This window comes from Corvus hawaiiensis, chromosome 7, assembly GCF_020740725.1.
Source record: "Corvus hawaiiensis isolate bCorHaw1 chromosome 7, bCorHaw1.pri.cur, whole genome shotgun sequence".
Taxonomy (NCBI): domain Eukaryota; kingdom Metazoa; phylum Chordata; class Aves; order Passeriformes; family Corvidae; genus Corvus; species Corvus hawaiiensis.
Window position 1 is genome coordinate 15,743,702 of NC_063219.1, and position 27,365 is coordinate 15,771,066.

At 37.3% G+C, this 27,365-nt stretch overlaps 1 protein-coding gene across 3 annotated transcripts; it reads right to left on the reverse strand.

Moving 5' to 3' along the window:
- Positions 1–441: 441 nt before the first annotated feature.
- Positions 442–22,743, reverse strand: DNAJC10 (DnaJ heat shock protein family (Hsp40) member C10). 3 transcript variants are annotated; one of them, XR_007204790.1, is made up of 24 exons: positions 22,539–22,743; positions 21,906–22,267; positions 20,134–20,299; positions 18,359–18,409; positions 16,943–17,025; positions 16,620–16,751; positions 15,631–15,724; positions 15,337–15,414; positions 14,083–14,126; positions 13,585–13,722; positions 12,190–12,279; positions 11,326–11,439; positions 10,414–10,528; positions 8,529–8,656; positions 8,163–8,279; positions 7,301–7,402; positions 6,122–6,277; positions 5,082–5,215; positions 4,570–4,623; positions 4,037–4,184; positions 3,443–3,562; positions 2,170–2,286; positions 713–1,868; positions 442–581 (listed from the first exon to the last, which is right to left on the reverse strand). XR_007204790.1 is itself a non-coding variant. In XM_048309637.1 (23 exons), exons 2-23 carry the CDS (start codon positions 22,104–22,106, stop codon positions 1,857–1,859), a joined length of 2,394 nt encoding a protein of 797 aa, XP_048165594.1. In that variant the 5' UTR covers positions 22,107–22,267; positions 22,539–22,743; the 3' UTR covers positions 442–1,856. The 3 variants fall into 3 exon arrangements, 2 of the variants coding, with proteins under 2 accessions (XP_048165594.1, XP_048165593.1); XM_048309637.1 differs by having other exon boundaries at positions 442–1,868; XM_048309636.1 differs by lacking the exon at positions 442–581 and having other exon boundaries at positions 1,780–2,286.
- Between the last annotated feature and the right edge of the window lie 4,622 nt (positions 22,744–27,365).

A 27,365-nucleotide genomic window follows, 5' to 3' on the forward strand; every position in this document is an offset into this window, starting at 1 on the left:
AGGCTGGAGATAGAGCTATTTATAAAAGGTTGTATTTATTTATTCATAGCTATACAAATAAAGGCAAGGTTTTATTACCTACTCCATTTTCCTGCCAGGCTGCTTATTGAAAACTCTCAGAAAGGGTAGCATGCAAAAAAACCATGAAAACTTGGAAAGTCTTAGAAACCTCCATCATCTAGTTTTCCTTCTGTTTGGAAGATTATTTTCCCCCACCCATACACATCCATTTTATCTCCATATTAGAAATTTAAAAATCTGGTTGCAAAGATAATATCTTGATACAGACTTATATCTTCAAAATGAACATTATTGATACTTAAACTAAATCCTCTTCCCCTCAGCCTAAATATGTTTCAAAACTTTTCCTAGACCTCATTCTCCAAGAAGAGGGCAGAAAGTGGGATCTGCAGTTACAATGACATGCAAAAACTGACCAAGTTTGTTGCAAAATTTTAATTTTTGACTGTGATTGAAGATAAATTTGGATGTAGGAAGGTCTACTTTATTAAAAAATAGATGCAATACAGTCTCTTCTTAGAATAATATGCTGCAAAAACGACAAATCAATAGCGGCAACCCTGAAAATAGGGGAAAGAACAGTTAAATGTCTCAGTTACTAGTATCTCTTCACTTCTTGCTGCCTTCTTTGAAATAAATTACTTGTCAATAACAATGTATTTACAAATTTGTAATACTTGTACTACACGACCAGTTGTGCCAGGTCTAAATACACAGAGAGCAGGGAGGAAATTCCATCTGTCAAGTTCTCGGCAGCATTTTACTGAAATTATGAAACAGTTGTTTGAAGACATTTTGTCATCTTCTGTAATTTTTCTTGTCTATGGAGAAGGTATGAAAAATATTACTCTTTAGAGTAGCAACTCTAGTAAGAAGTATGAGGAGACATTGCAATGCACAGTGTTCATGATTAAATTAAAGAAGGCACTTGCTCTCCTTCTTGCCTGATGATTATATAAAAACAAAAAAATAAAATACCTGAAAACACGTCTGCAGGGAAGGGGAACGTGGTAATGCCAAAAGAGGTTAAATATGTCCACAGAATACATTCATATTTAAAAAGACAATGATAAAAGTGACGATCTAATGACTTACCCAGATGCTTCTATTGCATAATTTAAACTTTGAAAGTCAACACCACGTTTTAATTACTTTATTATTTTTTTCTTACTTAAAAAAAAGAATAAACACAATCCCAAAACCAAACCAAGCAACTAAAGCAGCTCTTCAAAGTTCTGTTCATCCAGGCAGCACCTCCACTGCCACAATAGAGTAATCACTCAAGGGCAAGAGCAATTTAATTCAAAAAACATATCCTGCTACCAGTTCTTGATTTTATTTCTTGACCCTTGACTAGACAATAATGCAACCCCAAAGCAGAATAATCATCAGGTACAACTGTTTGTCTTTCAAACAGACAATCCGTCATTATGTTCTGCATTGCAGAGTGGTTTGAGTGCATATTCAGCCACAGGCTGAGTGCCACATTCAAAAAGCATTTGAGAAGAGACAGAAAAAAATATAAGGAACTAGTAAATGGGTAGGCAAAAGTGATGAGTGTCCACATTTCTGGTCAACTCCAGTGTTTGGCCAGGAAGAGGGTAGCTGGTATATCAGAAGAGGGACATGCAGAAACACTGCCTCCACCAAAACCAAAATGTTTTCATCTCCCCACAGTTAAACAGAACTCATACAGTCATGTATGCCTGTGAACTCAAACTTGATTTCATGTGTCTTGTCCTGTCATCAATGTAACTATCCTTATATTTTCCTTGTGGTGTCTTCTATCTTCACAGCTTCAGAATACTTTGAATTGTATCTACCTTCAGTACCAGTTAGAGTTCATCCTAGTGACAAGAAAATAAACAATGGAGTTTCTCTGAAAGTACAAACAAAAATATTTTTTTCACATGATTTTGAAGTTTTCTGTAGCACTAATTTTTCAATTGGACAAATGTTTCTTAACTAGAATTCAGGGTATTTAGTAGCTGTGTGTTAATACCTTCTTAAGTTTACCCGATCTTGCACTGATGAGCCTCTGTAATTTGCATTTAATACTACAGATAAAGAACAAATACTAACATTGTTTTAAAGAGCTATTCTTTACAGCAAGTCTTTTGCAAAAGGCCCCACAGTAAGTGTTCTTACCTTATTCCTAGATTTTTTTCCTTTTCCTTTGTTTTCCATTGCTTCTAATTTTTCATTCAAAAGGTCAGCAATACCTTTTGCATCTCTGCTGTCTATATATTCCCCAAGAACACTTTTCTTAAAAGAAAATAAAAAAAACAGAGCATGGGTAATATATTACACAATTTTCAGACAAAATTCAACAGGAATGCAGGGCAGAATACAATGGCCCTGGTAGCTTCATTTATGATTCACGAATACATTTTTGTCTCTGTTTAAACAATGCTAATTTGCATTGTCCTAAGAACCTTAGCTGCTAGTTTTCAGAACTACACTAATTTTGTCCTGATCATTAAAGAAACCTGAAATAGTTAGAATTTGGTCACATTTATTGAGGTAGGTATTTAAGCTAGACAGCTATTAAAAAGTCTGCCACTTTGTAATTTATGTTTGTGAAATCCGTCCCTGTGGAGACCTAAAAAGCCTTCACTCTTTATCACAGAAAGTCTCATTGAATTTGGTGGGATTGTGTGAGGAAAGATTTCTAGAACTTCCCATTAAAAACTCAGTTAAAAAAAAGGAAAGTAAGGGAATTGGCTTAACTATCAGAAATCATTGAATACTTTCTCTTCAGCCTTAATACATTTAGAAAGATGACTATAATATTCCTGAAATTTAATAGTGTTACAAGAATAAAGGCAATTTCCTAGAACTATTTGGATACTCTTTGTATTTTTAATTTATATTATTACTCTGTGAGTAGGACATGTTGATCTAAAGAGTCCCACTGATAATTGAAATGGTTTGATAAGGTTTGTTCATGAGACAACACAACCATATATTTTTTATTATCTATCTTAAAATACATTATATAAGTCAAAATTGGTCTTTCAATATATAACAGTTATATTTCTTGTTAGCCAAAATGAAGTTGTCCACATTTCATTTAGAGAGAGACTGTCTACTTTTGGGTAGCTGGTGATGGAATTGGTAAAGGTTGAAAAACGTTTTGTCACCTGAGACCCTGCAAATTAAACCCTAGTTCTGGTTAAGCCCACATTTTAATTACTATTAGAATTCTATTTAAATTTCTTTACTATTTAGTTCTATTAATTTGCAATTTATTATTATTGTATCACTGTCCTACTATTTTAAGTATTACTGAAATTGATTATTTGGAGATACAGTAACATATAAATAATTCACTTTAATATGTCACAGAAGTATTCTCTTTAGTTTTAATGTGAAATGAAATACATTTACTAACAGTATCTGCTCACCAGTAACACTTTACCTTTGTTCCTTGGTAGGGGTAAAACTTAACAGTAGGATAGGCTCTGATATCAGCAGTCTGACAGGTGTGACCATATGCCTGACAGTCTACTTTTCCAGCTTTTACTTTTCCTTTAACGGCCTGAAAAGAAATGTTTATCAGAAACAAACTACACGTTTCCATGGGTGAGTAGAAGCAAAAAAGTGGGATAAGCCAGCACTGCAGCTAAAAATAAAAAAAGTGTTGCTCAAATCTTTGAAATATCTCAGAGTAGTTGCTTGCTTCCCCCACTGTCAACCTTGTGTCAGGTGTCTCTACGTGTTCAGAGAGCACTGGTACTTGAATTCAGGGCAAAGCACAAAAGCACACCACAGTGCCAAAGGCCACTCCACCAAAAGTTGAAATCTGTCTCAAAACAGGGTTGGGTGTGTGTGTCTGTCTGTGGAAGAGACAACACCCACTGTCAAGTGGGACCTAGAAGTGTGCATCATTCCATGAGTAGGAGGCTCACGTAAGTATTGTGGTTTTTGGATAACTGCTAAGAAATGAAGCGTTGATGAGTAAGATTTTAACCACTACAAGTCTAACAAGCTGCCAATACGCTTAACAACATACCCTTGCAAGGATCTCAAATTCAGGAGCAAAATTTTGGCAAGGTCCACACCAAGGAGCATAAAAATCAATGACCCAATGATCTTTCCCATTCAGAACTTTTTCTGTGAAACTCTGAGGGGTGAGGTCTACAGACAACTGTGGTAAATATCTGTGTAAAAGAAGAGTAACAGTCATAACACATTCAAAGCTTTAAACAATATCCAAATTCCATTTAAGAAAAGGTTCTGAAAGTAAGAATATAAGTAGTCTGGAAATCCCTATTTTACACTTTGTACTATAGGACAATAACTTTAAAAAAGTGGTAAACAAAATAATACGGTCTTCAGGAGCTGGGTGGACAGCAAGGAATATACTATTTCTCCAAATTTTAAAAGCAGTAAGTTAAAAGATGTAGAAACTTGAACATCTTAAATTAAGCAATACATATACCCAAGTGTTTCTAGGTCTTGATTTACATAGTATTTAAATATTTATTTATCCTAGCAAGCAACTACAGAAGCAGCTCACAAACAAAGTTTAATGCAGTAACTTACCCCAATGCCCAGCCTCTCAGTGAATAGGCATCTCTGTGCCATCCATTGTAGCTACTATAAAAACATTGAAGAGAAAACAAAAAGGCAGTTGTGCAGTAGTTTGAGTTATTTTGGAAAAAAACCTCTATAGACAATCCACTCTGAAGCGTAGTGATAATCAAATATTAAGAATGTAAATCCATACATTTGAGGATGTATTTCTACCCTGCTTTCAAATCTGAATAAATGAAAGTTTTGTAAATATAATTCAAACCTACAGAATTAAGGACTAGAAGATCAAGAGAAGAAAGAGAAGAAGCAAATACTAAGATTCCTGTGTCAGTTCAACTTCCTGAAATGAAATGGCAAAATAAAATCACTAGTTTGAAGTAAAAAAGCTAATGGCATCCAGTACAGTAATATCCTAACAGCCTATTTTAATAGCTGTGATGAACCTCTTCTATGCAACAGAAGAGGTGTTCTTGTCTTGTTTCACATCATGGAATGTTTCCCATCTGAAGCAATGTACTTACTAATATTGGTAAGCTGTGTTTGATTTTTGAGGAAAGAGTCTGATTTCAGGATAGCCTCGAACACTTTCTTGGTGACAGAAAGAATAATATTTTTGACAATCCACACTGCCTACACTGATTAATCCATTTAACATCTGAAAAAGAAAGAAGAAAACCTACCATCAAATATGTTAACCAATACTATGACATTTCAATAATACTTCAGAATTTAAGTCTTAATAACTTAGCTGGGTGAAAAAAATCTCAACAAAACAGACCAAAATTATCACGAGGTTTTCCTCTTCCCTGTAAGTGGATCACTGGTATCAGAGCCAGCCACCCAGGTACATTCCCATCATGCACATATTTAGTATAAGCTGCCTGCACATGGCTCACAAGGCACCTACCTTACCTCAAAGGTACCCACGAGTGGGATTATTTAGTATAAGGAATGCCCTGTTACTGTGTTCCCCATCACAGCTCAGTAACTATGGCAAATGCTGGTGCAGGGCAGATGTGCTATCAGTGTCACAGTGGGCCTCTGTCCTGAACACTGTATTAAGGCCCAAACTCCCAGGCATGGGCAGGGAGGCTAACTGAAAGTGTCCTGTAGAGCTACTAACATTTCACAGGCATTCCAACAGAATAGCAAATCCTGGCTACACGTCCTAGTCGAGCTCTATGTGTCTCAAAGTCATGGGCTTGTTTCCAAAGCCTGATTTTATGCCCCCCACAATTTTCTGGTTCAAATTCCTGGAAACATCTCCAGGAATGGTTGTCAGTAATATCACTTTTGCAAATGAGAGAATGCTGTGATAACCTTACCTACTTGTAACCAACAGGAAAAACTGGACTACAGTATCAATGTACTGAATATTTTAAAAAGTCAAATAAAAGCTTAGTATTTGAAACAACACAAACTGTCAGGTAAGAACTGCCTGTTTTGTTGGCAGTATTAGACTCTAAATTTTCTCAGCTGACAATTCTCTTAAGCAGTTGTGCCATCTCGGCAATTTCACAGAAGACGAACAAAAGCAGAAAAGTGTTTGAATGTCATTTACCCTGGCCATTTTCTTCCATTCTGGCATTAAAGCCTGACAAGGTCCACACCATGGAGCATAGAAGTCCACCATCCAGATTTCCTCTTGTTTTCTTCTCTGAACTAATTCAGCAAATGTCTCTGGTGTTAGGGAGACCACCGATGGATTCCTAAGATCCTAAATAAAGACAGCTTATGGACACAACTTCTTATTGCACATTGTATCCCCTATCTAGGCCATCATGTACAAACAGACCACCAAATTCTGAGAATGTTCTGTGAAATTTGCTTGCTGCTCTGGTAGGGAAGACTCCACACCACTGAAAGGCAGGGAAGCATCAAAAGACATTCCTTCAACCCAAAAGTCATATGCCTAATTTGTTGAGAAAAACTATCCAAAAAGTACAGCCAGGCTCCAAAAGGGAGGTTTTCTGCCTTTTCTCAATAAAAGGAGGTAAAAGGCAAGAAATTCATCTTACCTGGCAGAAACAGGCATTATGAAACTCAGCCATGCTATTTGAAGTAGAATGCAGAAGAATACACATTAGTGCTCTATGGGCCTCTGAATGTCAACTAAAAGACTAATCTCCACCTGTTTCTGGATGTGTGTTCTTGGAGCTGCTTTTTCTGAGCTACCTGGAGAGAACAGTCTCTTCAGAGAGTGAAAAATAGCCTGTGGCTATAGCAGTGAACCTGAATGCTGGAGCCATGTTGGGTGCCAGAACTCTAGCATCAGCAATGACCCATACCAGTAGTTTGCAGTTCTGAGAGTGAAGAAAGTTCAAGGACAGCTGAGAAATGTGGACAGCAGCAATCTAATTGACAAAAATGTGAACCCCCTCCTGTATCAAGGTGTGTATGGGAAGCATTTTCACCTTTAAAGAAGAAAGTGATGTAATATTAATTCCTTTATCCTCTCTATAAGAGAGAAATCATTACTATTATTTTGCGATTGGAAGGGATCTTTATTTGTTAATGATCTCAAAGTAATTACATGACAGAGTGGGGAAATTAATCCATTAGTTGTCAAGTCTCTGACTGACAGTTGCTGGACCACATTTCTTGCCCAAGTTTTTTTCACCTTTTATTTTCCTTGTCTAATTAAAAAAAAATTAAAAATCTTAGAATCTTCCAACTAAAGAACATATTTGTGTATGAACTGCATAGAACAGGACTGCAACAAGCATTATCTTTTACATACCTCTATAAACTCCAAGATCTGCTCAGCAGAGTGATGTCCTTCATACTCGTGAACATCAGACTGATTGAACACAACTGTTGTTGGGTAAGCTCGAATGTTATGCTGACAAAACAGACAATAACAAATTGCACGGAATGATTAAGGCTCTTGGACTTGCCTCTTAACTGTCATTGGTATTGGTGGCTCACAGCTGCTCATCTGTTCAGTTTGTACAGTACAAGTGCTCAGAATTACATGCAGGTGAGAATCTGACACCATTACAAATCAGTCCAGAGAAGATGCCAATTGTATTCAGAGATGGCATAGTGTATTCTCAATTTAAAAACCAGCCAGTAAATCTTTTGCCATGCTCTACAAATACAGGAATTAATCCATGGGCCTCCTAAGCCTTAGCTTTAAAACTATTCCCAGTCCTCAGATGGAATGTTTGTACTGTATGAATAACTATTGTTTACGACTGAACACAGACCGTTTCGGTCATTTGAATTCCTCAGTGGGTAAACACATCTAAATAAAACTTGAAAAAGCTTGTCCTTTTTTGCTCATTTTCCATGCATTTTCAGACATTAACCCCACCCCCCAGAATTATTAAATTCAGAAACTTCTAAAGTCTTCCAGTAACACTATTAGAATAAAATCTGACCTGTATTTTGCATTAATACCTTATCTGTAGTGGTTATACAGTTTGCTCCTTTGAAAAAAATTATGATACAAGTGCCTGTTCAATTTACTGCCCTTTAAGAAAGTAACATTGAAGGACAAGCATTGTCTGCCCATATCCTCCTACCCTCAACTCAAAGAAAATAATATTATTTGAAAGGATTATATTTGTATTTCTTTATTTTTAGTTCCTGCAGCTTACCATGTTGCAAAGGCCTTCATGGACAGTACAGTCTAGTGTTCCAAATTTAAGCTGACCATAAAGATGTTTAGATGCTTTTCTCAGCTCTGGTAACAAAGCTCGACAAGGAGGACACCACTAGAAAACAAAATGCAAGTAAGTGCCATTGCTTTTTCCACAGGTAGCTGTCGGGAGAATTAATAATCTGATTAATAATCTGTTGCTTTGACAACAGAGTCCACTAAATACAAAACTCAGTCGAGGAACTAGAGCTGCCAGGGAATAAGGAATTAGAACAGCCTCTCATAATGCCTTTCAAGATATGCCTTGTTACATAGCTACAGAACAGATTTTAGAAGAAGGGAAATGTAGATATTAAATATTTACCGGTGCAAAGAAATCCACAAGCCATGGTTCCTTATCTTTGTCAGGAAAATTCTGAGGTCCCAGTGTGATGACATGGGAGTTCACACTTTCTTTGGCAAATGCAACAATGTCATATAAGATCTTCTTTCCTTCAAAGAACAACGTAGAAAGGAAATTTTATTTTTATCTATGAGAGGTGTCATTAAAAAACTGTGAAAGAAACAAGAGTCTTTCAGATCCCTTGTCTAATCTTTAAACACAGCCTGCTTAAATAAATTTAGCAGGGACTGACTTGCTTTTTCTCAGGAGGACAATGTTAAACTGTCCAAACCTACATAGGCAGGACATACTGTAGTTGATAGTTGATATGTGGCTAAATATTAAACTGGACAGTTACCCAATATTAGCCAAACAAATGCTTTATCCAAGACAAAACATATTTTTGTCAAACAAAATGATGGAATTTTTGTGACAGGATTATTGGTCATTTTACCATCTTACTTGTGTTGGAACTAAGAAGTACAATTCTAGATACACCTGACTTGGCAAAGGGATTGACAAGGTTAAAACTTCAAGCAAAATAAATTATATTGATAAATCACAGCTATTTAGGTGTAACTGAAATTCCTGCTCACACAGCTCCACTGGGCAAAGATCCTGTCTCTTCATACCCTTTGTATACATATTTGTCAGCAGGAACGAGAGTTTATCTGAGAATAACAACTTCTGTTAATCAAATCTGAAGTCACTGCACAATGACTTACCAAGATTTACTACTCTTCTTAGATCTTAAACTGCTGAAGCCCTTCAACATAACATATAAAAAAGCCTGATTCTTTGAGGATTATTTTCTCATAAAGACTGGAGTGAGATGGCTGTTGGTAAATGTTCTGCATGCCATCTATTTTCTAAATAGTAAACCAACCATTCAGAAAAAAACCCTGTACGCACTGTAGTCCAATGTACTTCTCTTCCACTGTAATCCACACCATTATAAAAATGCTGTATGGATATGACCTTTTCTTGCCTTCTCTGCAGCAATATAAATTGCAGAAAGTATATAAGGCTTTTCCTGGCACCAACCATTAGATGTATGGGATCATCTCTACCCCTTAGATAAGCCTAATCTTTTCTAAACAGTGAAAAACTTCTCTTTTCCTGTTTATTACAGTATGGAGGTTCTGACTTAATCCTAGCAGGCTGTTTCTAATACCTCAGAGGCTGAAAAATGAGAACTTCATCTTGCATAACTGCCTTGTGCTATATTCTGGATGAAGCTACACCTGTTCCTGCAAGCTACAGTTTGGCTTCAGGCTCCCTTCTTCTTCAACCAGCATTTTTGAATCCTTTCAGCAGTAAACAGTAACATAGTTCCAGCCTTTCCTGAAAGGAAACTGCAATATTGGAAATGAAAGTAAGTGGTAAAAGTCTCGATATATGTTTTTTTTCTTGGACAGAAGTTATCAAAGCTTGGAATTAGTTTTAGCAGTGATACATGAAACCAAATCCAGGTTTGTCAGACTGGCTGCACTGTGTAACCAGCATGTTAAGCCTCACTGAAGGGCGTGTCTTACAGCATTCTTTGGTCATCCTATCCAAAGCAGAAGCTGTCCTGATCAGATTCAGAGATTTCATTTGTATGTAATTATGTAAATGATGTTGAAACAGATTGCAAAGACAAAATACATCCCTCAGTATCTGATGACTGCTTACCCAGGAAAAATAGAAAAAAGAAAACCAAAGGAAATTATAAATGGTTTGTGCAAGGCTACATTACAGCCAGAAGAAAGATACCAAATATTAAAGCTACAAAACTGTTCTTTGGGAAAACAAATGCAGTTTGCCAAAGATACTGTCATCTCAAAGGGATTAGGTCATGATTTAAACTTGCCAAAGCTTCCCTTACCATGATGGATCTCATAATCTCCAGTTCCTTTGCCTTTGAAGACTGCTAAACAAGGCTGATAAACATATAGTTTATTGCAGATGGTTGGTGAGGAAAGACAGTCGAACTTCCCAACCTATATTCAACAGACAATGCCATTTTAATTAAAGCAGCCTAATTTATATCAATTGACATATTTTGAAAGGCAGTAAGAATTAGAAAATAAAGGTAAAAATATGGAAAACTAATAGCCTTTTTTATAAAAAACAGAGATCTTAAGACAAACTGACATTCAAGAAAACTACTAGCACAACTATATGAGGTTGCTTGCTAATTTTTAATTTAAAGGCCAAAATGAGGAATAAAAAAAGAATTCTCTTCCTCTCTTCTTCTGCCCCCCATCAAATATAAAAGCAAGGAATCAATGTGGAAGGAATCAATCAATCACCTAAAATAAATGTAACCTTAAAATTCTTTGAGTCAAAGCAACAATTTTTAAAAAATAAATACTTTATAGAATAATAGAATCCATAGGCCTTTACTACAAAGTTTGAACTAGATTTCTTTTTAATAAGAAAATATTCAACATGATCACAGGGTTTTTTTAATAATTAAAATATAGTTCCACATATATATATTTGATGTTGGAATGTTAACTTGTAATTGTTAACTGAATGGGATCTGCAGGAACATTTCCAATGAGAGAGCAGATTTAAAAGATAATCCCTCTCTACTTTTAAATTATTCAAAACGTACAGGAAACTGAAGTGATTGCTTTAAATAAAAAACTTTACTTCAGAGAGATACTATATGACACTGTATCTCTTTCAGTACCAGAGGTGGCACGTGGTGGTAACAGCTAATAACAATGAAAACCATGACTTATTTGCAATGTAAATGGCATTTAAACACAAGATGAGTGAGCACTCTTACCTGAATATGCTCATCTTTAAGTAAAAACTTCAGTTTCTTAAATTCCTGCACATTTGATTTATCGCCCTCCCCAAACTGGAAGAAAAGCAGCCACCGGTGGTGAGCCAGACGGTCCTTTAACCACAGGAAGAAACAACAAACAACAAACCCACAAAAAGTTAATCCCAACTATACTAACATGTAAAATTCTTTTGTGTTCTATAAACGCAAATATCCAGTTATTCATCTCCAAGAGACCTCCATTCAACAAATTCTTTCATTTAGTCCTTCTACTAAACTTCCTTTTACTGCATCATAATCAAGGAAGTGGAAAAAATCGGAGAGCAAGCTGGCTACAAGCTGCATTCTAATATTTGATGTTTCTATGTGCATTTCCTGTTGTAAATTATGTTGCTACATGCAACTACAAGTGTGGAAAGAGGCTTCCTTTTTTTTCGTCCACGACATAAGTTACTTTTAAGACTCTCAATTGCAGTTCATACATAACTTATCATGGATTAACAAATATTTTTTTTCTTTCTTACATTACTGAACAAAATACATTTAAACTAAAATTCTCTACAACGTACTTGATTCCAAAAATAACTAGAAAGCTACAGTTGCAGAGTGAGTCGCAATGGCAATTTCTGTGACTTCCTATATTCCTATGATATCTCCTCCCCTTACTTTTGTTATTTTACTAAACAACTTCATTTACAGAAGTAAACGTAGACAAACAATGTCACATAATTTTGGGTACACATAAAAAGAAGTAATATTCAGTTAAATACTAGGCTGTTGTGTCAACAGGATTTGAAAAATGTAGAAAATAACAACAAAAATTTATTATTTGAAAAAAATCTTAGGATATTTTTTTAAAATTACCTCTAATGATGCTGCAGAGATGATTTCAAAGTCTGGTAGATGCTGCATTACTTCCTGATATATTTCTCTGGCATCCAAAGAGTTAAGAAACTAGGATGGAAAGTTAACTGTCTTTATTACAAGGAATTACAAACATCAACCTGATTAGTACTGAAAGTGTCAGGGAAATTATTCTGATCTGTTCCCTTCAATCAAATGGAGAATACAGTTAATAATATTTTATTTGATCAACCTTTTCATACATGTAATTTCACACACATCACTTTCAGAATACTGTTTTTTATCTCACTTGCCTACAATATTAAACTCAAGAAATCCTATTTTGTCAAGACAAGGACCAAAGCCAACAATCAAATTTACAAGATTTCCAATCTAGTTCTACAGCCTTCCTTAATGGCACTGTAGAGATATTGAGGTTTACTCAACTTGTAAAATTTTGGAAGTAATATGAATCAGCAGCTGAGTTGGTAAGTTAAAAGGTTCAAAGTACGTAGGTTGCAATTTAATTTCCTCCTTTTAAAAATATAGGTAACAGTAGTGACAATAAAGGAACAAGTTGTGCTTCAAACTGAAATGTCTCCCATCAATTAGGGAAGTTAAAACTACCATACAAATGTGGGTTGCAATATTAGAATAGAACTGAACAGTAAAATTTGTACTGACAGACACCATCAGGAGTACTTTTATCCCACATGTCAGGGTAGCATTTCTCAAACTTGTGATACCTGGGGCATATTATTTCTGGAACAAAAACGTAGGGACACATCAAAGATCATAGAATCATTTAGGCTGGAAAAGACCTTTAAGATAATTGAGCCCAAGCCTTAACCAACTGCCAAGTTCACTACTTTAAACCATGTCCCTAAGTGCAACGTCTACACACATCTTTTAAATACCCCATGGGATACTGACTCAACCACATCCCTGGGCAGTTCCAATGCCTCACAACTGTTTTGCTGAAGAACTGCTAATATTCAATCTAAACCTCCCTTGCTTGACAGCATTTCCTCTTGTCTTATCAGTTTTTACCTGGGAGAAGAGACTCCCAAGCTGGCCCAGGACAGCTGAGCAGCAGCATTAGAATCAGCTCTTGGGCCAGTCACAGAGCACTTCCTAGCCCCGGACTCCCAGAGCTGCTCAGGGAGGCTCCCAGGGAGGTGGCCAGGCAGAGTTACAGGCTGCTGCTGTTCTCTCTCCCAGCAAACTGGAACCACCTCCAGGATCACTGCCTGAGCAGACAGAGGGATAGAAACTCACAGCAGAGCATACAAGCTTAGAAGAAAAAAGAAAAAGCATCTTCAGTTGTGTATCATCAGTCTGGGAATGATTTATACATTCCTTTAGCATGGTTATCACTTTGTTTTATCTAAATAGATAACGAAAAACAAGTCATACCAAAACACCTCCTTTCTCTTTGTTATTTATGGTGGCTCCAGGTGGAAAGTATGCAGTAGTACTAGATGAGACATCTAAATTATCACAAAGCTCACCCTGGGTGCCGCAGTCCATCCAGCCCACATTAACAAGACCTTCCTGTAATCAGGAAAAAAATAACAAAAAACAAATCCAAAGAAAAGTATTTTTTAATTTCAGCTTCAGAAATGCTTTTAAAAATCCCAACACAGGCAATTATATATAACACTTAGAAAATGAAAGGAAACAACACTATAATTTATTAGCTTATATTCATTCTTATTTTATAAAATTCTTTAAAAAAAATAATGTTATTTCAAAAGCTACTCAGTCAAAGTATTTAAGTCTTCTAAAAGTTAATGGGTGAAATCTTGGTTCTACTAAACTCAGTGAGAGTTTTAGTTACAATTTGATGCTTTCACTTCTGTTATTTTGTTTTAACTATAACAAGTAATGCTTTCAAAGTGAAACGCTGCTTACCAACATGCCAGCTAGCTTAAGGCGGGTTTGGTAACTCAAGCAATCTGCAAAACACAAGTTATTTATTTACAAACATAAAACTTCACCTTATTAATGCACTAAATCTACTCTTGCTTAGAATTGCCCCTTTCCTCCCAAAAACCGTGACAATTTCTAATGGCATGCTTCCTGGCTGTTCATCCAGTATTCCAGTGACCTGGAGTTGTCACAGCACTTAATGACCGTCTACTCTAAGTTAAAAAACCCTCACAAATAACATTCTCTTGCTTCATCAAGACAGAATCCTCATTTTAAAAATTTAACTATTTTTACTGTACTAAGACTGATCTTTAAAATTTGTTAATCAATGTTTAAAAAAATTAATCCAATTATCTACATAGAGTCTTGGAATGATATTTCAATGGAAATATCCATTTCCTGTGATACAAATAATAATTCACTACAATAAATACATCATATGCTTTAATTATCCATCCAGACTTTGAACAGTTGCCTTTGGATGCAGATTTTTTTTTTAAATTAAATGCATCAACCTCTCTTCAACTGAAACAAGTTGAAAACTTATTAACAAAAGGGCTGCAACTTGAAATCAAGCTGTTTACAAATGTAAATCCAAGACTGCAGCTCTGATTATTCCGTTCTCAGAACAAAGGTCTCTTTATAAGGCTGAGAAATCTTTATTTGTTAAAGGTGTAATGCATTTACTTAGCTCTACCAGCTAACCAAGGTAACTTTCTCATATACTGTATCCAGTACTGATCCCAAGAAAGCCAGGGACAAACAGCTACAAAAACCTATTCTGACATGAAACCAGTGGTTAAGACCCAATTACTGTGTGCAAACCTAACTTAAGAGAAACTACTCAGCTAAATTTTAATATTGGCGGTTTAAGGGGGAGATACAGCCTTTCTTCTACTCAGCTATCATGAGAAGCTGGCATGTACCTAAGCAGTATCTGTCACCTGAGCTGGAAACTGAAGGTAGAAGCCTTTTCTGCCACTTCCCCTCCTGATGGGTTACACTTGAGTGCTGCTTTAATGACTCACAGGACATTACAGAAGCACAATAACATAACTTTTCCATTAATGTCCCTTTTGTCAAACTGCCTTTAACACAGAACTTAAATGACCTACAGGCCAAATACTGTGGTCACCTAAGATGTTTTAACATTTTTTAGTAGCAAAAGGGATTGTGCTACTATCAACAGAAGTCTTTTTTTTCTCACCTTATTTGGAAAGTATTTAATATACCTACCCCCACGTTCAGCACAGAAGGTGATCAGCCAACCAACACCAGAAGCAAATGAAGTTTCAATAGCATTTACAAAATTTCCTAAGAGTGAAACAATTTGCATCAGTTTGTGACTAGTTAAGTGTGACCATGAAACTAGTTTTATATTTGTACTAGCAAATTACATAAACTATTTTTATTCTCAAAAAGAAGACTTAGCAACAGTTGACAGATTCAGTCACATGCATAGTTTCTGCCATATTTTATATAGTAAAAACAATTTCAACAACAGCCCACCAGGCAAAACATGAACATTACCTGCCCATAGCTCAGTGACTGTGCTTGTAACATACTGCATGGCAAAGTTCTTTAAGCTCTCTTTTGACCTGTCTCCATAATATTTCACTGGTTGCTATAGAAGACAACAAATAAAGTTTATAAAATTAAGAAAAAAAAAAAAGGCAAAAAACCTCATCCCAAAACCTACTGTGTTCTTCTAACAGTGCTTACATAACTGCAGGACCAACCCCCACTACCACCCTAACTGTTCTCTCCCTCCCCTATTGGAATGTTTGAAACTTAATTTAAATTCCATAATGTGATTTCTTTCCAAATACTGCAACACAAGGATAATTTAGTCTTAGAAACACCAACTCCCAGTGATTGTATTTTTCTATTTAAATAAAAATTGCTTACATCACTCCATTTAGCATCCAACCCCTCAAAACTTATCATTGTCAAAATGTACCCATCTATTCAAGTGCACTTTGTACACCACCCCAGCACCACGACTTAACAAGCAGCTATAAAGAGTGATGTACATCATGGAGGTAGCATGGAGGAAATCTTGTAGAAGGAATTTCCAGGTTTCTTTAGGCATATGATCATATTCTTTAGACTCAAAACCACAGACTATGCTTTGTACTTGAAAAGTCCATTACAACACTATAAGAGAAACTGTTCAAGGAGACTAGTTGCTTTGCTACAGCACCTCTGCTGACAGTATCTTCCTGAATCAGCAGTGATATGTTGCACAGAAAAATGATTCAGAAAAACCACTGTAAAAATATATTAGCATTTACTTTGAATTGTATATATATAACATTAATTGTATCTATCCAGAAATATTTATTTTTTAAGTTAACTTTGTAAATTAATTTGACCAAGGTAAAGAAGAAGTTGTATTTATTAAAGAATGTAACATACTAAACCAGAAGATCTTTATATAAATCTCTATGATTGAACAAGCATTAAAGAAATACTTCTCCAGAATTCATTCTAAAAACACCTGAAGTCTTATCACTCACCATTCCAGTTTTGAAAACATACAGACTGGGGTAACTGTTAATCCCTTTAATTCGACAAAGCATTCTGTTATCTCCACAGTTCACAGCTCCAATGCGTATTACTCCATCCAGCTCCTTAGCAAATTCTCTCCACTAAAAAAAAAAAAATGTCAAAAAAGAGGCTATTTTCCTATAAAGATATAATGAAAAATGAGCACATGTTTTATTTCTGGCATTTTGAATTGTTGTCTTTGATTTCAGCTTCAGTGTAAAAATCCACTTCATTAAGTTTTATGCTATTAAAACCAATGAATTTTCAGAGTTAATTTACTTGTTGTACGTACCGTAGGTGCTAAATCATGGCAGTGGGAGCATCGAGGAGAATAAAAATTCACAAACCACAGTTCTCCTGAGTTTACAGCAGCATCTAGATGGAGAGAAGAAAATTATAATTAAATAATGCACATCTGCAATGTAATTATAGAATGTACATTTTTGCTATATTGTATTCCCCAAAAGCTGTATTAAGTATTTAATGTCAGGCACAGTAACAGTAGCGCGGATGAGATAAAGATTGTATCTCACTTGCACATATTCACTGTTCCAGGCAGGTGCACAAAAAACATATTTCAGAAGCTATCAGCACCCTGACTTTCAGCATCTGTTCTATTAATTAAGAAAAAATGTACTGTCTGCAGATTATTCTAGCTGAAATGTGTGATAGTGTAAGTCTGGTTACAAAATACAATTTCTAAAAGATTTTTACCCACTAGAATTTTCCATTTCCTTATATTACTTTGTGTACTTAGTGGATGCCACAGGGCAATCTTTTTATGAAGAATTCATGTCTAATACAATTTAAAAATCCAAGTTAATATCATTACTAGAGAAGTCAAGGGAAACATTAAAAAATAATCTTGCTTTTGAAAGAAAACAACAGCAACAAAACATACATGAAGAGCAGTTATCAGCTTGAATTGCTTGGCTTTTAGCCTGTCCACTTTTGGACATAATTCTTATAGTCGATTCTGTAACTAATATTTGCCCATACGAAAACTTCTTCACAAAAAAGACAACTAAGGAACATGTAGACCCTGCAAATAGATTAACCAAAGCAAGACTGTGTTCTCAGGGCGAGCGCTGTGAGGGTCTGCTATTAGAACAGTTTACAAAATTAATTCAGTATGTAGGTCCAATCTTGTACACAGGAAATTGAATTCAAAATGCAGATTAAAAAAATCCAGTATTTTTTCTCTCTAGTCTCTCTTAGGAATACACAACTTAGCTATAATTTTAAAAGAAAAAAACTGGATGATATTGTCATTAAAACTTATCTTTCCAGACCTTAGCTGTGTTTTTTGTCTCTGGTATCACCTTCTGGTTTTGAACCTCACACAACTGACTGGATTTCACAGAAAAAAATATATTAGAAATGTTCTATCAAGTGCATTTTTATACAAGAGAAACAGCAGTGATAAATTAGGAGAAAAAAAGTTTAAATTAAAATAATTTCCTTTTACAGATTTCACGAAATAACTTTTAAACTTAATGTAAACTGTTTACTGATATTTATTTGCTAACTAGTGTTTAACACGAAGCATTAAGGGGTATTTTGTTTTGTTGTCGTTTTCTCATCTGAAGATGATTTTCCAACACGTGTTTGTAGAGATGAGTAAGAAAAGCCTACAGAGACACAGCTCAGCATGTAAAAATTGCACTTTGGGTTGCCATGTTGTCAGTCATTTATTTTAAAAACTTACCAAATTCTCCTCTATCCAATGTTATAATTTCGGGATCATCGTCATAAATACCTATTAAAGATACAACAATTGCTTTTTATTTTTCCATCTTTAAAACGAAGAAACAAATTATCATCTTATGCACAAGGAAAGACAGTAGATTTAAGTTGAAATACTAAGCTGGCAAAGAGGTTGTACAAAAACGCTGTCCTTGTTTAATAATGTGGAACCTGAGTTTAACCTCTTGCTAGTTCACTCTCATGCTACAAAAGCTGCTATCTGAACAGTTCTTTTGTTTATTTAGTAGCCAACCAAGGAGAGAGCAGAGAATTAGAACTATGGCTGTTATGGCAAGAGCATTAGAAATAACATCATCCAGTTACCAGATTAAAATTCAAGAAGCCTCAGCTCTCAGTGAGAGATTTATGTAATGTCCAGAAGCTTCCACACTTTCTCTCAGCCTCTGGTTATCTAAACATTTAGGTCACAAAGGTGTTTCCAGCCACAAACTTTTCCACTATCAGATGTATGAATGTAGTGGAATGAAGCAGACAGAATAAAGGTAAGGAAGACAAAGCTAACCAGCCCTACCTAGGATGTCACTACAAAACTCTTTACTACTTCAACTACACAAGAAAGGCAGTGGAGAGTTACCAAAAATACTATTAAAGAGTATTATATTATGCTACTACAGTTGCAGATCTTTTACAGTACCTAACATGGTGAGATGTCATTGCACCTGAAGTATACAAGGATTAAATGCAAATAAATAATGAGAGAAATTAATTTCTACAGGTGACAAGGTACTTTTTATATTACTATCCACTTAAATCTCATGTAATATAATACATACACTCACCTATACATATGAATATGTATAAATCTGTATTTTTATATACACACACACATAAAACATAAAAATAGATGCTCTCCAAATGACTGATTAATAGACATTTAAGGATACTGTTTCTCAAGCAAACAGTGAAGCTTCAGGCAAATAATTTATCTGAAGAAGTTTTAGGGTAATTTCTGTATTTTCCTGATAGTTGCACCACTGGTTTATACAATTTCAATCTGCACAGACACGAATTTCTTAGAAATTGGGGCATATTAAATCAAACAACACCAGCAAAAAATTGTTGCCAAAGTGGAGGTTCCTTTCAGCTCTTTCTTTCATCCCAATCAAACTACATTTCTCAGTTCTCTGTTTTAGTTTACTCCTGTTACACCAGCTCTGAGAACCATTTATTGCAGCCTTTCCCTAGAACTACCTAAGATCTGTTGAGACAAACCTTAAATAACTTGTCTCAAGATCATTTCAGGTATGATTCTGTTACTTTTTTCAGTTTCCACTACCTCTTTACTGATCTCTAATTGCATAACTGCATATCAAATAGGCTTGACAGTGCAAAAATTTCCTCTCAAAATCCCCCTGAAGAATACAAAACAAAAAAGGTCTTCCTCCATTATTAAGTTAAAAAGAATCCTGATGAAATATTAATACTGACATTTAAGTGAAAAAAAAGCTTTGCACTTTAAAAAAAATAAACAAGAAGTTAGATGACCTATAAAAAAGCAAGCAGCCAGAACAAAAGGCTAGGTAAATAGATTGCACCTTTGGGTAGCCATACAGGGTAAATAAAACACTGGGCCAGCAGAGAGAAAGTGACAGCTACAGAGCAGCCAGAATCTGGAGAGGGTACATCAGAAACACGCGAAAAGCTCTGATACAGATCTGAATACTGCATTTCCTTGTGACTGCTTTAAGCGAATCACAAACATACGTCATAACTTACCAAAATCATAGCGATAAAAGTGCCAGCTTTCATAACGACCTCCTTGCTGCTGATCTTCGAGACCCTTCTCTCCATATTTATCATACTTCTTCCGGAGATCTTCATCTTTAAGTACTTCGTATGCTCTATTTATTTTCAAAAAATTGTCATGTGCATTTGGATCATTCTATGTAAGGAAAACGATAATTAGTAATTAATTAATAAATCATATTGTGCATATAATGCTGAGAAAATGATCTTTGGAAATATTTTTATATCCCTGCTATGGATGGTATTTGTGATGGAAGCAGACATTGCACACTGATCTCAAAACAAACTGCAGTAAAGTTTTCCTTCCCTGAAGTCAGATGTGCCCTCTTATTTCTTCATCCTCACTGAAGTCCCAACTGAAATACAAAGTGAACTGGTAGGAGGCTGTAACATTCTCCAGTGATCCCTCTTCTTTCAACTCTCTCTTTTCAGTGGAATTATAAAAAATACTCAAGAATGAAGACGCACCATTTCCTCTATAATCTTTTCCACTACCCTAGAATCCCTACTCAACCAGTTCAAAATCTCTGTTATAAAGACAGATTCATGCCTTCTGGTCTTACAGTGTAGACAGATGCCCCTTCCTTTTATTTAAAAAGCATTCTTGTTTTAGGTAGCTTGGGAATTAGAATGGTGAAAAACCTGCAGACATATTTTGAACCCCAGTTTGGGATCTGCATTGGTGCAGTGTAACAGTGGTGTGCAAAACGTGCCACACAGTCCTGCTCTTTTAACTTCTGCTTACACATTTCGTTCAAAAGCCACTTTTTCTTAAAGATTTTTGATTTTTTTTTTTTTTTACCTAGATGCACAGGAATTAATTACCATTATGGAATTTGTCTAATGGGGTCATCTTCTATATAAAATCTCTAAGGTTGAAAATAACCTGTTGAAAAATATCTGCATGCTTGGAAACGACAGAATCCGAGCCAAATTGCCATTGTTTTGAAAGTATCAACGCAAGGAAAACAAAACTTTCCTTTAGTAGCTACGAGTTGGCATTCCTAACTTTGCTGACATTTGGCTTTCTCTCTGAGCTGTCAGAGGCTCCAACGTAGTCAGTGAATGCAGGCCCTGAGCTCATATGAAATACTGCTGTCTTCTGGGACTCCATGCAGTTGTACATACAAAGATCTAAGCACTTTTATTTCCTGTGAATTTCTGCTTATTTCAATTCATTTCAGGGAAAAATTGATGATGTTTAAAAGTTATTTTTTTGTATTTCAGAAATATGGCAGCACAGACACAGCCATTCCCAATCTTTTCTCTCCAGTTAGTCCAGAGCTCTTTATAAGCTTCACCTTATACCTTGGCAAGTTTGATACTTGGAGACTGATGTCTCAGAACAGGCTGCTCTTATTTGATGTTTAGAGGAGACTTCATGGTAGGGAAACAGCAAGTTAAATAGAAGCTAAATGGAAAGAGGAAAACTCATCAGCTTACCAACAAGGTATGGTACACACGTAAGTTTTCCTCTAGTTACAAAAATATAAGTGAGACTTAAAAAATCTTTACTCTTTTTACAGCAGCAATTTAATGCAGCCCAAATTCAACACAACCATGTATGATCACTCTTATCACTTTTTGTAAATTTTCTCTGCAGAAAATCTGAGTTGAACTATATTATCAGGTGGTTACTTCACAATAACAGAGAAACATTTGTGATAAATTGAAACTGCTTTTTGTTTAAACACTAAGATCCACTAAGTCAACAACTTTGACTTGTTAAAAAGGTAACTTACCTGATTTTTATCAGGGTGCAACTTTAATGCCAGCTTTTTGAATGCTTGTCGTATTTCTCTACTACTTGCTTCTTTGGATACTCCGAGTAAACTATAGTAGTCCTGATCAGTGCACACAAGAACTATTACACATACTAAAACTAGCAATAAATGCCTTTTGAAATACCTAATATAATCTCCTTTGGACGCTAAAAACTCCATTATGAAGCTTTTGAAAGTTTCACAGGTTCTGATTCAAACAGGCTGTGAGAAGAGTCTCCAGTAAATGTGCCAACATTCAGAGATACAGCTGTATTTATGACAGAGCCCTTCAAAATGCCTGTTGTTCTACTTCATGTCACAAGTCTTGCTAAAGAGACACCCTGTAAGATGACAGAGGAAAAAACAATTAAATACTACTTATTCAATAAACATAGGTTAGTAACAAACCCCACCGCCAGCTTGTGCGGACCGCACGCGTACATTTAAGTTTCTGGATGGCTAATTACCTTCTTTCTAACGACCACACAAGTGGTAGACCATCTCTTAATTGTGACTGCACTAATCATACACAGCCTCACGGAATGACACTAAAAGCCCCGCACCGGTATCGCATTAAAAAAGGCGGGTTTAGGAGGGCTCCTTCTAACCTACCTTCAGTAGGGGGTCATTCCTCCGAAAGCGCCGGGGGGCTTTGAGCCGGCTGTCTCCCCGGGGCGGGGGCTGCCCGCCAAGGAGGCGGCGGACGCCCCTCGCAGACAAAGCCGGGCAGACGAGCAGCGCGCCGGGAGCCGCTGCCGCCGGGAGGGCGCAGGTAGGAGCCCCGAGGGCTGGGGGCCGGGCTGCGGCGGGAGGGCGCGGGGCCGCGGGGAGGCACCGCCGCCGGGGCGGGGCGCTCGCCGCGCTCTGCCCTCCCCGCAGCGCGGAGCGGGGCCGGCCCCGGGGAGCGGCGCTGGCGGGGCTGCGGAGCCGGCGGTGCGAGCGGGCCGGGCGCGGAGCAGGCTGGGACGGCAGCGCCTTTCCCCCGGCGCCGGCGGAAGGGCGGCGGGATCCGGGATCCGGCTCTGGGCCGGAGGCGGGCGGGGCCGCTCCGGGGCTGACGTGGCCGCCGCGCCCGCCTCGGGCGGGGGGGCTCGGCGCCTCCCGACCGCTCCCTGCCGGGGCACCACGGATCCGCCCCCGGCCCGCCCCTTTCCCTGCCGAGCCCGCCTTCGGCTGCCGCCGCCCGCTGCTGGCCCCGCGTCCCTAGGAAGCCCTGGCGGGTCGAGGGGGTCACGAATGGAGAGATGTCGGTGGTAGCGTTGAGCAGGAGGCGGAGAGCTCGCCAGAGGCTCTCGTCCAGTCCGCGCCCTAAGCGCAGGCCCCGCCCGAAGGTGCCGCACGAGTTTCTGGGGATCTGAAGCCAGCGAAGGGGCCCATTTCCAAAGGGCTGTTCCCCTCGGGCAGCTGCCTCCGCCGCGGCCGGCGGTGGGGAGGGGATGAGGTTCAGGAGTCCCCGCAAGCAGCCCCTTTCCTCCCCTGATGAAATGTGCCCGAACACGCGGGCCCGGGGCACCGCCAGAGTCTTCCCGGTGAGGGCGGCGCTCGCCGCCGGGCCCGGGCGCCAGGGCCGAGGACACGCCGAGCATCTGGGGCGCTGGGTGCTCCTGCTCTCTGAGGTCAGGCTGACAGCCCAGCCCAGACGAGGGTTCTGAATGGATTGGGCAGTGATAGGGTGTTTTGGGGTTGTGGAGGACTTATTTCAAAAGTTCCCATCGGGTTAAGAACTATTAAGCTCTTAATAACCAGTTGTTACTGTTAGTGGAGAAAAACCATACATTGTTTTATGAGCAGGACCTGTAAAGCAGGTTAGCAAACACATATACATTGCAAGAAGTCTTTGTTTCAGAGACAATTCGGGATTGTTGTAATGCCTATAACCCAGGATTTCTTACAGTTTGCCTCTCTGTACATTTGCTTTGTTTGAAATTTTGTCAAAAAAATCTTTCGGTTCACCCTCTTGATCTCATTTATGTAGATGGAACCAATCATAAGTTCTGACTACTTCTGCTTCTGACAAGGTCAAAGTGACGTAGAAGTACCTAAGGCTCACTGTTGAAAGGGAATTCTTTTTGTGCTTGTTGTTTAGTCTCAGCTACCTGAATAAATATTTCTGTTGTGAAATATTTTTGGGAAAAAAACCTATTAAATTAACAAATACAAAGATATACTCCAATAGAACGTACCTGAGAAGTTAGCTTGTAATGTTCATGTTATTGCATGTTATTACAGAAACCAAAACGTTGTCAAACTAATGGTGAAAAACATATCTGCTGAAACATTATATTTCCTTCCCAGTGGTTATGTGACAAAGTAGCTTAGTGGGTGGTTCCTTTGCTTCTAATTTTCAATTTTCAGAATTTAAATGAGACTGCACACAGAAGCACTGACTCTTCGTTGCAACATTTGTTTCTTTGTGTGTGTTCAGTGACTTGGGGTCTTTCAGAGGGGCTGGGGATAATGTATTGCAGTCGTTATAAGTTCGTTTAGCATGTGATGATACATAAAATCAGGCATATTGAGAGAGTACAGTATATAGTATATATACCAATATAAAATATATGAAATACGTTGGTCTGAAGTAAGTTTTGTGTAACTGTCAAGTGTTTCTAGGTAAGGAAAATAATTTCTCTCTCAGAACTCACATGCAGCAATGAACTGTATATTGTGGAATGGGTAAAAGCTCTCCTGTTCTGCTAGAAGAGTACAAGAATAAGCATTTCTGGATCTTCACTTGTGATGAAAACTTTAATGATAACAACTTAATTTAAATTAATGTTATATTTTTGCAAACAGGGCACGTCTGAAAATATTCACTCAAATATTTACTTGAATTCCTAATGGTAGTGAGTTCCATGAGTAACTCTGCTGTTCTTTTTGTCAGTGTCTCTGAATGCCTAATTTGACCATCAAAAGAGATGGTGAGCAAATGCCTTTATAGAGTCTTGAGGATTCTGCTCATTTGAACGGTTAACTATCTTAGTTTTATCATATTGCTGTAACTCTTTTTTTCAAGTTGATATTCTGATTTAATAAATGCTTCAGTTTTTTGTTGATTCTTTGTTGTGGTTTTTTTTGTTTGGTTTTTTTTGGAAACTGATGTTTTTTATCAAGGTGTGTGTCTGCATGTCTGGATGTATTGCTTCTCTGTGTACACTGTGCTGGTCATATGTAAAGAACTGTGATGTGACATAGCTGCATTTCATCAATTAAGGAACATCTATGAATATTTTGGCTTTTCTCCCCTGCTCAGTGGTGTGGGCTTGGGTCAAGAGGAGCAGGAGAGATGAAGGTTTTGTGGAATTCTGAGCTGCAGCGTGCTGAACAAGTGGTCAGAAAGAACCAGGAAAAGCTGCTATAGCTTAAAATGTGTAGCATGTCCTAGTGCTAGAGCCTTGGTTTTCATGAAAGGTGTAATGACTCGTGTCCCTAATGACTTCACGGGACTCACAAGTCACTTAATTCACGTTTCACTTTGTGACAGGCATTTGTCACCTGCTTTCATAAGGACCCTGCTGAATTGTAACTAAGCAGGCCCATTTGAGCACACAGTGTTACCTTTGCTCACCAATTTGATCTATAAACCCAGAGAAGGACTGATGTTCATTCCAATCTAAGGTTGTCTTTGGTAGTCACACAGTTAAATAAGCCCCTGGCTCAGTGATTATATTGTTGTTTTGTCTATTTCTGCCTTCTACTGTTTGTTTTGAATCAACTTTAGAAAGTCGTGCTAGGAGCTATACATAATAATTGCGAAATCCTTCCTTTTGCTGGAAATACTGCATCAAATTTGTACTTGATAAAGATTTTAAGACCTTTCCCCTCTATGCTCAGTTTTTTCTTTTCATCCCTCTTTTTTCTTCCAACTATCTGATTGTGGCTTTGTGGAACTGTGTAACCTGATTTTATTTTCCCCTGGGGGAAGTTGGGGACAGTGTACCTTTTCATCTTTTATGAAGTGGTTTCTAAGTGATTTCATTAGACCTTCTTCATTATCTCAAACCTCTCACACTCATCAGAAGTCATGTCTAGCTTTTATAGCAGCATCCAAACCTGTATCTTGTTTGGCATTGGTTTTAATATTTCATTTCATAACATATTTTCATCTTATTTTTCCTGTTTTTGTAAAGGGGATAAAAAAGGAAAATCTAAAATATTGGCTTTTAAATTAGGACAATTTAAAATAAAGGAAACCAGTAGAATTATGGAAAAAGTTAGCATTATCCTCAAGAAGAAATAGGAAAGGATTGGACAATTAGATTTTTCACATGTATTAGAAAATAGAAGCCAGGTCAGTAAGCTGGTATTAGATATGAATATTTTAATTAATTATCTGGTTAATATGGTACATGCATAAAATTACTTTGTAATTTAAGTTTAGAAAGCCAGTTGGAATGAATGCCATCAAATACCATTTTACAGAATATATAAAATGTTTAATTAAGCAGTAAAGCTATATAAACCATCTGCTTCTGTTGAAATAGTCAAGATGTTAGAGAGCCATTTCTTGTAATTTAAAACATCTATGCATTTTTGATTGCTTTAAAATTAGCATTCAACTTTCATAAGGACTTGCTTATTTTTTTTCCTGCAGTGAAATATGCAATAACTGTTAATGAAGAGGACTTCAAACAGAAATTCTGTTCATTTAGCACATTTTGAACTTTAACATATCAATTTTTGTCATCTAAGTTTTTTGTTCTTGCTGGCAGTTTAAAGGAGATCAAAAGCTAAAGTAGATGGCTGCAGTTTGACACTTTCTGTACAATGCATGGTGGGTAGTTTAGGAGGAACTGGGTTTTGTTTTATTCCATTCATCAGCTGGGCTTTTTCCTGCAAACTACTTCATTGATGCTGAGTAGCTGAAAGTGTCATGGGACACAGCTCTTTCAGGCCATGGTGCTGCAAACTAACTTGTCTAGTAGGCTGCTGAAGAATCGGCAGGAACTCATAGAATCCCGTCACTCGTGCTTCCTGGCAGGAGAAGGGCTGGGAGCAGAGGGATATCTCTCTTCAGTCATTCCCAGTGGCAAAATTCCTGGGGAATCCTTGCACAAACGAAAGCCACCTGACAAATCCAAGCTAAAACCGAAACATTCAAAGGAGCTTACCAGGAATCCCATATCCTTTTTAGCAGATTTTCAAAATCTGTAAATGGAGTGTGGTGAATTGAACAGGCAGAGCTGTATTTTTCTGTAACTTCCAGGTTTGTTTGGAGATTCTCTGATGCAATTGGAAAGCTTTTGCAAGGTGCTTGTCAGAAGGGCGGTTTCTGCCAGTTTTGTAAAGATGAGGAGATAAAATGAGGTATGGCTGTGGGGACAGAAGTTTCCTGTAATGTATTCTTCACAGTCTAAGGGTTTCTTTACAGACCTTGAACACAAAAATGCACTTTCTGTCTGACTTGGTCTGCTAGTTGTTGATTTTTGAATTCCTGACTAC

Excerpts from the sequence above, each read along its gene's own strand:
- DNAJC10 (XM_048309636.1), bottom strand. The coding sequence starts at position 22,106 with ATGGAGTTTTTAGCGTCCAAAGGAGATTATATTAGGTATTTCAAAAGG. Across the intron at positions 13,723-14,082 it reads TTAAGCTAGCTGGCATGTTG|GAAGGTCTTGTTAATGTGGG; the intron begins GTAAGCAGCGTT and ends TCCTGATTACAG. Across the intron at positions 5,216-6,121 it reads AATGGAAGAAAATGGCCAGG|ATGTTAAATGGATTAATCAG; the intron begins GTAAATGACATT and ends TTTCTTTTTCAG.